The sequence below is a fragment of the Eimeria necatrix genome, genomic scaffold (genome assembly GCF_000499385.1).
Source record: "Eimeria necatrix Houghton genomic scaffold, Enh_scaff1067, whole genome shotgun sequence".
Lineage (NCBI taxonomy): Eukaryota > Apicomplexa > Conoidasida > Eucoccidiorida > Eimeriidae > Eimeria > Eimeria necatrix.
Genome location: NW_013651866.1, coordinates 1 through 7,500, shown reverse-complemented (window position 1 = coordinate 7,500; position 7,500 = coordinate 1). Strand labels below are relative to the sequence as shown.

General features: G+C 54.9%; 2 protein-coding genes across 2 annotated transcripts in view; one reads left to right on the top strand and one right to left on the bottom strand.

The window, feature by feature from the left end:
- ENH_00002170 (protein phosphatase 2C, putative) overlaps positions 1-3,396 on the bottom strand; it is a gene marked incomplete at both ends in the record, with an annotated part of 7,804 nt that extends 4,408 nt beyond the window's left edge. The window contains 5 exons of the mRNA XM_013578248.1: positions 1-395; positions 719-1,005; positions 1,559-2,098; positions 2,185-2,629; positions 2,767-3,396. The exon at positions 1-395 is cut by the window's left edge and continues 166 nt beyond it. Coding sequence (XP_013433702.1) covers positions 1-395; positions 719-1,005; positions 1,559-2,098; positions 2,185-2,629; positions 2,767-3,396 — 2,297 coding nt within the window. The remainder of the gene's footprint in view (positions 396-718; positions 1,006-1,558; positions 2,099-2,184; positions 2,630-2,766) is intronic.
- Positions 3,397-4,203: 807 nt separating this feature from the next.
- On the top strand, positions 4,204-6,158 carry ENH_00002160 (nuclear DNA-binding protein, putative; the record flags this gene model as incomplete). The annotated part of the gene is made up of 5 exons (XM_013578247.1): positions 4,204-4,489; positions 4,740-4,795; positions 5,053-5,101; positions 5,295-5,882; positions 6,004-6,158. The coding sequence occupies 5 exons, from the start codon at positions 4,204-4,206 to the stop codon at positions 6,156-6,158; spliced, it is 1,134 nt and encodes a 377-aa protein (XP_013433701.1).
- Between the last annotated feature and the right edge of the window lie 1,342 nt (positions 6,159-7,500).

Sequence of the window (7,500 nt, the reverse complement as noted above, 5' to 3'; positions counted from 1 at the left end):
ACCACTGACCCCACCGCTGCTGCTGCTGCTGCTGCTGCTGCTGCTGCTGCTGCTGCTGCGGGGGCCTTCGCTGCTGCGCCTGCTGCTGGGGGCTGCTGCTCACCAGGCTGCTGCGAAGCGTCGCGGGCCGTCTTCGCTGCAGCAAACTGCCGCTGCTGCTGCTCTTGCTTCCACTGCTGCTGCTGCTGCTGCTGCTGCTGCTGCTGCTGCTGCTGCTGCTGCTGCTGCTGCTGCTGCTGCTGCTGCTTGGCGTGGGCCAGCAGCGTGAAGCGGTAGGAGGCTGCGGGCTGCAAACCCTCGAGCAGCAGCAGCCCTTTTAGCTGCTGCTGCTCTTCAGAGTTTCTTTCGATGGCTACGGGGGCTTCCTGGTGCAGCAGACACGCCAGAGCTAAACCCTAAACCCTAAACCCTAAACCCTAAACCCTAAACCCTAAACCGTGAGCAGCGAAGGCCGCTGCTAAGAGAGAGCCAGGAGAGACACAAAGAGACGCAGCGAGACAGAAAGGCGAGCAGCAGGGCCAGGCCTGCGCAGCAGCAACATTCGCTGCTGCTGCTGCTGCTACTGCTGCTGCTGCTGCTGCTGCTGCTGCTGCTGCTGCTGCTGCTGCTACTGCTGCTGCTGCTGCTGCTGCTGCTGCTGCTGCTGCTGCTGCTCAGGGACGGACAAAAGCTTAGAGTGAGGGCCTGGCGAGTCTCAGTTAAGAGGGTTTAGACTTACGTAGACTTTTACGGGCAGCTCTTCACTTGCTGCTGCCGCTGCTGCTGCTGCTGCTGCTGCTGCTGTTGGTGCTGCTGCTGCTGCTGCAGGGAGCTGCTGCTGCAGCAGGCTGAAGGAGAGAATCCCCTGCTGCACAGCAGCAGCAACACGCTGGCAAATGCAGCAGCAAAATGAAACAGCAACAGACCGCGGCCGGATGCTGCTAAGCCGCAGCCGCAGCTGCTGCTGCAGCAACTGCTGCTGCTGCTGCTGCTGCTGCTGCTGCTGCTGCTCTGGGGGGTCGTTGCCTGCAGCAAAGAAGCAGCAGCAGCTCGCATGCAGCCTCGTGCTGCAGCAAATATATCTATTTAAAGTTTTAACTTTTTAATTTTATTTTATTTTATTTTATTTTTTATTTTTATTTTTATTTTTATTTTCATCTTTTTGTCTCCACTGGTCTTTAATTTGCTGCTGGTCTTTTTGAATTTTATTTATTTCCAACTTTGCTGCTGCTGCTGCTTTAAATTTAATTTCCATTTTCTTTTTTAATTTCTTTTTCTTTTTATTTATTTCTTTTATTTAATTTTATTTATTTCTTTTATTTAATTTTATTTGTTTCTTTTTATTTATTTCTTTTTAATCATTTTTTATTTCTTTTTATTTCTTTTTATTTATTTCTTTTTATTTATTTCTTTTTATTTATTTCTTTTTATTTCTTTTTATTTATTTCTTTTTATTTCTTTTTATTTATTTCTTTTATTTCTTTTATTTCTTTTTATTTATTTAATTATTTCTTTATTTAATTTCTTTTTGTTTATTTATTTATTTTTAATTTTATTTTAATTGTTTTTTGCTTCTCACTTTCATTATTTCTTTTTGCTGCTCTTTTTAATATTTGGGCCAAAGGGTCTTCGCTTTCTGCTGCCCAGCGGCCCCACGCTGCTGCTGCTGCTGCTGCTGCTGCTGCAGTTGCTGCTGCTGCTGCTGCTGCTGCTGATTTGCTACCTGGTGGCGCTGCAGCTGCTGAGCCATCTGCTGCAGCTCTTTTGCTGCTGCTTGAGGCTGCTGCTGTCCCTGAAATGCTCATATCTAGCTGCTGCTGCCGCTGCTGCTGCTGCTGCTGCTGCAGCTGCTGCTGCTGCTGCTGCTGCCGTGACTGCCACATTTCCCCATGTGTAAAGGAGGGCTCTGGCTGTCCCTCAACCTGCTCTCGTTTCGCTGCTGCTGCTGCTGCTGCTGCGGCTGCTGCTGCTGTTGCTGCATTCGCTCCTGCTGCTGCTGGTCTTTCCCTCTTTGTTGCCAGTGCTGCTTGTTCTGCTGCTGCTGCTGCTGTTCTCCCTGCTGCTGATGCGCGGGCTGCTGCTGCTGCCGGCGCTGTTGGCACTGCTGCTGCTGCTTCCGCTGCAGCTGCTGCTCTTACCCTTGTTGCTGAAGGTGCTGCTGCTGCTGCTCTTGCTGCTGTCCCCTGTGCCCCTCTTGGCGCCGACTTTGGTGCTGCTGCTCTCGCTGCTGCTGCTGCTGCTGCTGCTGCTGCTGCTGCTGCTGGGCTACGAGCTGCTCTAAGGGGCCCTGTCTCTTCGTCGCTGGAAGACAGCAGCAGCCGCCGCAGCCGCGCGCGGCAACTTCCTGCTGCTGCTGCTGCTGTTCTTGGTGCTGCTGCTGCTGCTGCTGTTCTTGGTGCTGCTGCTGCTGCTGTTGCTGCTGCTGCTGCTGCAGGCCTAGGACGCCACTGCGGTGCCCCACTCCTGCTGCTGCTGCTGCTGCTGCCGCTTCTGCTGCTGCTGCTGCTGCTGAGCGTTTTGCACCTCTTTGGAAAAGACTCGTCGCTGCTGCTGGCGCTGTTGCTGCTGCTTTCAAAGTCGCTGCTGCTTCTGCAGTTGCTGCTGTTGTTGTTGCTGCTGCTGCTGCTGCTGCTGCTGCGCCCTCCAAAGTCTGCGGCATCGCGGTGAGTACGGCGGCTGCCGCTGGTGCTTCTGCTGCTCCTGCTGCTGTTTCTGCTGCTGCTTCTGCTGCTCAGTGTAGATGAGGTGCGGCAGCAGCAATCTGTTGATGTCGGAAAAAAGATTAACTTTTTGGAGGCCCCCAAAAAGCTGCTGCAGCGGCTCGTCGCAGCAAATAGTGTGGGGTTCTCCTTGCTGCTGCAGCTGCTGCTGCTTCGCGTACTTCCAGAGGCCCCTTATGACATCCACTTTGCTGCTGCGCTGCGGCAGCTGCAGCAGCTGCTGCAGCGCAGCAGACAGCAGCAGCGGACGCCGACAGGCTGCTGCTGCTGCTGCTCTCCTTTTTGCGCTTTTCCGCTTCCGCCTGCGCTTCTTGCCTCTCCTGCTGCTGCTGCTGCTGCTGCTGCTGCTGCTGCTGCTCTTCGTGCGGCTCTTCGTGTACCCGCTGCTGCTGCTGCTGCTGCTGCTGCTGCTGCTGCTGCTTGATTGTTCTCGTTTTAAGGCAGCCAGAATTTCAGTTTTATCTTTTCGGCTCTGGGGGGGCCCTGAGGGGCCCCTGGGGGCCCCCCCTGGGGGCCCCCCGGAGGCCTCCGCCTTCACGCTGCGTGCTTTTGCTGCTGCTGCTGCTGCTGCTGCTGCTGCTGCTGCTGCTGCTGCCTTTGAATCCGCTGGTGCTGCTGCTGCCTTTGAATACGCTGCTGCTGCTGCTGCCTTTGAATCCGCTGCAGCAGCAGTCTTTGGCAGCCTGATGAGCTGCATAGCCTGCGAAGACAAGGGACTAAACCCTAAACCCTAAACCCTAAACCCTAAACCCTAAACCCTAAACCCTGAAACCCAAACCCTACAGCCTGAGCCTTAAATCCCTAAATTCAACTTCTTGACAAGATAAATTAAAAACTTTCAAAGGTGCCTTTTATGAGCAGCAGCAGCAGCAGCAGCAGCAGCAGCAGCACCACAGACCCTGGAAGGGGGCCCCTGGGGCCCCACGCCATAAAGGGGGCCCCCGCCTTGCTGCTGCTGCTGCTGCTGCTGCTGCTGAAGCGGCCTTGGGGGCCCCCAAGAGAGTAAAATGATTTATTTGTCTTTTAAAATAAATTTAATTTCTTCATTTCATTAATTGAAAAAGAATTAAGGGCTTTAAAGAGTGCTTTCAAGCTTTCTACCCCACGGTGGGCCTGCTGCTGCTGCTGCTGCTGCTGCTGCTGCTGCTGCTGCTGCTGCTGCTGAAGCCGCTGCAGCAGATTCTGCAGCAAACTAGCCACCGACAAAACCCCTGCTATTTAAAAGCCTGACTGCTGGCCCCGCTACAGAGCAGCAGCAGCAGCAGCAGCAGCAGCGCGAAATCGACTGCAGCAGCAGCAGCCGCTGCTGCTGCTGCAATCGAAGCAGCAAAAGTGGCAAGAGCAGCAGGAACTTCTGCATCAGAACGGCTGCTGTCTGCAGAGAGCAGCAGCAGCAGTGCCTGTACCGCTGCTGCTGCTGCTGCAGCAGCAAGAACTGCAGCAGGCGCCGGAAGCAGCAGCAGCAACAGCAGCAGCTGCAGCAGCAGCAGCAGCAGCAGCAGCAATGGAGTCTATAGAGGAAGTTTTGGAAAGTTACTCCTCCCAGCTGGGGGCCCTCGACAGCAAACTGCAGCAGCTCAGGGGGGCCCTTGGGGCCCTGGCTAAGAATCCAGCAGCAGCAGCAGCAGCAGCAGCAGCAGCAGACGCAGAAGCAGCAGCAGCAGCAGCAGACGCAGCGGAAGCAGCAGCAACAAGAAGCAAACCTCATGATGCTGCAGCAACTCTCCCACCCCTCGAGGCGGCGCAGCTCCATGTCGCTACTGCCTTTGCTGCATGCACCTTATGGTTTAGTGAGGCTTGAGGGTTTAGGGTTTAGGGTTTAGGGTTTAGGGTTTAGGGTTTAGGGTTTAGGGTTTGGGGTTTACGCCTCACTCGCGGATTTAGGGGTTGGGGTTCGGATCACTTTATCTTCCCAGGGCTCAATGCTACAGCACCCTGATTTAGGGTTTAGGATTTGGGATTAAGGGTTTAGGGTTTAGGGTTTAGGGTTTAGGGTTTAGGGTTTAGGGTTTAGGGTTTAGGGCTTGCGCGTGCATGCAGCATACCTCAAGACCCAGGGCCTGAGCACTCAGAGCCATCCAGTCACAAGAGACCTCGTGAGCGATAAACCCTAAACCCTAAACCCTAAACCCTAAACCCTCAGCTGCAGCTCTTGCTTCTAAGCCGTAGGCATGCATATCTTTCTTTAGTGTTTTAGGGATTAGAGTTTAGGGTTTAGGGTTTAGGGTTTACGATGTGGGGTCTAAGGCTTAGGGCCGAAGTTTCAGGGTTTAGGGTTTAGGGTTGAGGGTTTAGGGTTTAGGGTTTAGGGTTTAGGGTTTAGGGTTTGGTGCTTCCGTGTTTTTCGCTGCAGGCTCGCGTGCAGCAATACATGCAGAAAGTGTCGAGAGCAATCCAAGAAGGCAAGCCACACCCTAAACCCTAAACCCTAAACCCTAAACCCTAAACCCTAATTCGTTGGCTGCATCTTCTCAAGAGTTGTGTAGCCCCACTGCTGCCACCGCTTGCGTCCCTCCGCACCCAGCCCCACTAGTCTAGGGTTTAGGGTTTAGGGTTTAGGGTTTAGGGTTTAGGGTTTAGGGTTTATTTATGCAGGAGAGAAAAGAACCCAAACCCTAGATGTTGCTGCTGCTGGGCGTTTCATTGCCTTCCACACAAACTCAAAGAGGGGCCCCCAGGGGGCCCCCAGGGGGGCCCCCAAGGGGGCCCCCAAGGGGGCCCCCAAAGGGGCCCCCCAAGGGGCCCCTGAGGAGGCCCCTGAGGGGGCCCCCCAGGGGGCCCCTGAGGGGGCCCCCCAAGGGGGCCCCCAGGGGGGCCCCCAGGGGGGCCCCAATGGGGCCCCCAGGGGGGCCCTCAAGAGGGCCCCTGGGGAGGCCCCTGAGGGGCCCCTCTCGGGGGGCCCCCCTAAGAAAGTTCGCCGACTTAAGGGGCCCCCGGGGGCCCCCAAAGAGGCTTTTAAAGGCAAAGGGAAGTTCAAGAAAGAGAGGGCCCTGCAGGGGCTTTCAGAGGCCTCTGAGCCAAGCAGCAGCAGCAGCAGCAGCAGCAGCAGCAGCAGCAGCAGCAGCAGCAGCAGCAGCAGCAGCAGCAGCAGTAACAGTGGTAATGTGAACAACAACAGCAACAACAGCAGCAGCAGCAACAGCGGCAAGCTGACAAAGCGGAAGAACAAACAAAAGAAGAAAAGTGCTGCGTCTTAGCTTGCGCTAGCAGCAGCAGCAGCAGCAGCAGCTGCTGCTGCTGCTGCAGCAACTGCAGCAGCTGCAGCAACTGCAGCAACAGCGGGCGCGTTGTGCTGCCGCTTTAGTTTCTGAATTTGCGATTGCTGCTCCATTTGAGCAGCAACTGCTGCAACAACGGCAGCAGTTGCTGCGGCAGCTGCAGCAGCAGCTGCAGCAGCAGCTGCAGCAGCAGCTGCAGCAGCAGCTGCAGCAGCAGCTGCGAGAGCAGCAGCAGCACTAGTAGGCTCTCTGGTGCCATTTGAGCCGAAGGAGTGCTTTGGATTGGCAATGAATCTGCGAAAGATTCCTTATACTTGGCGCTTTAAGGTTTAGGGTTTAGGGTTTAGGGTTTAGGGTTTAGGGTTTAGGGTTTAGGGTTTCAAGGAACAGCGAGTGTCATTTAGAGCCACATGTTGCTGCACATAAAGCACAACCCCACCTACTCTTCGCAAAGCTGCCGTGGCTAGCTGGCTAGCTGCAGCAGCAGCAGCTAGCTGCAGCAGCAGCAGCTAGCTGCAGCAGCAGCGGCTAGCTAGCCACGGCTAGCTGCAGCTAGCTGCTGCAGCTAGCTGCAGCTAGCTGTGGCTAGCTAAAACTGGCCCAGGAAGCAGCTGCAGCTCGAGATTTTGAAACGCACGCAAAGTTGCTTCTGCGGTACTCTACAGCGCCGGCAGCAGCCAAGGTTAGCCAGGGTTTAGGGTTTAGGGTTTAGGGTTTAGGGTTTAGGGTTTAGGGTTTAGGGTTTAGGCGGGTCTCGGGCAGCGACTGGAGCTGCGCAGGAGCCGGTGGGCGCTGAGCTTGAAGATGGAGAAAACCTGGGGCTGCTGCAGTCCTGAAGTTCGAAAATTTTATTTAATTTAATTTAAATTTATTTAAATTTAAAAATGAAAAGCATTTCAAGGCGGTTGGGTTGTTGGCGGCGGTGGCGGCCTCCGAGGTGTCTGTACACTGCAGTGACCCTGACCACTGGTTGGGGGCTCCGGGTCCGTCTGGGCTCCTTTTTGGCAGTTTTTTCTTCTTTTTTTGAATTTTAGACTTTTGTAGAAATAAAAATGAGCATTTGGCCTCTGAAACGAGGAGAAAGGGCTCGGAAATTCGCCCCGTAGCGGCGGAACCGCGGGCGCAGTGAGACACCCGCAGCAGGGGCTGCTCCTTTTCTGCAGGGTTTTCGCCCTTTCGCCCCCTCTTTGGAGTTTTTAGACTGCAACAGTGCAGAGTTTTGGAATTATATTCCCTGACTTGTCGATTTGAGGGTTTGGGGGGCCAGGGTTCGGGGTGCTTGAGGGTTTAGGGTTTAGGGTTTAGGGTTTAGGGTTTGTAGCGGGGATGTATCTCCACGCAAAGCCTTCTTTGGCTCCCTGCGACTACTTCTCCTCCTCTCTTAGAACAAAAGAGCAGCAGCAAGAAGCTCCTGTGTCTCTTTCTGCTGCTGGGGTTTCTTCGGGCTCTCCAGTCTTTGTGGAAGCTCCTGCTGCTGCCTCTGCTGCTGCAGCATTTGCTCCCGACTCTGCTGCTGCAGCGCACCGCGGCTCCTGCTGCGCGGGCCTCAGGGGCCCCTGCCGGGGGCCCCCCGGGGGGCCCCC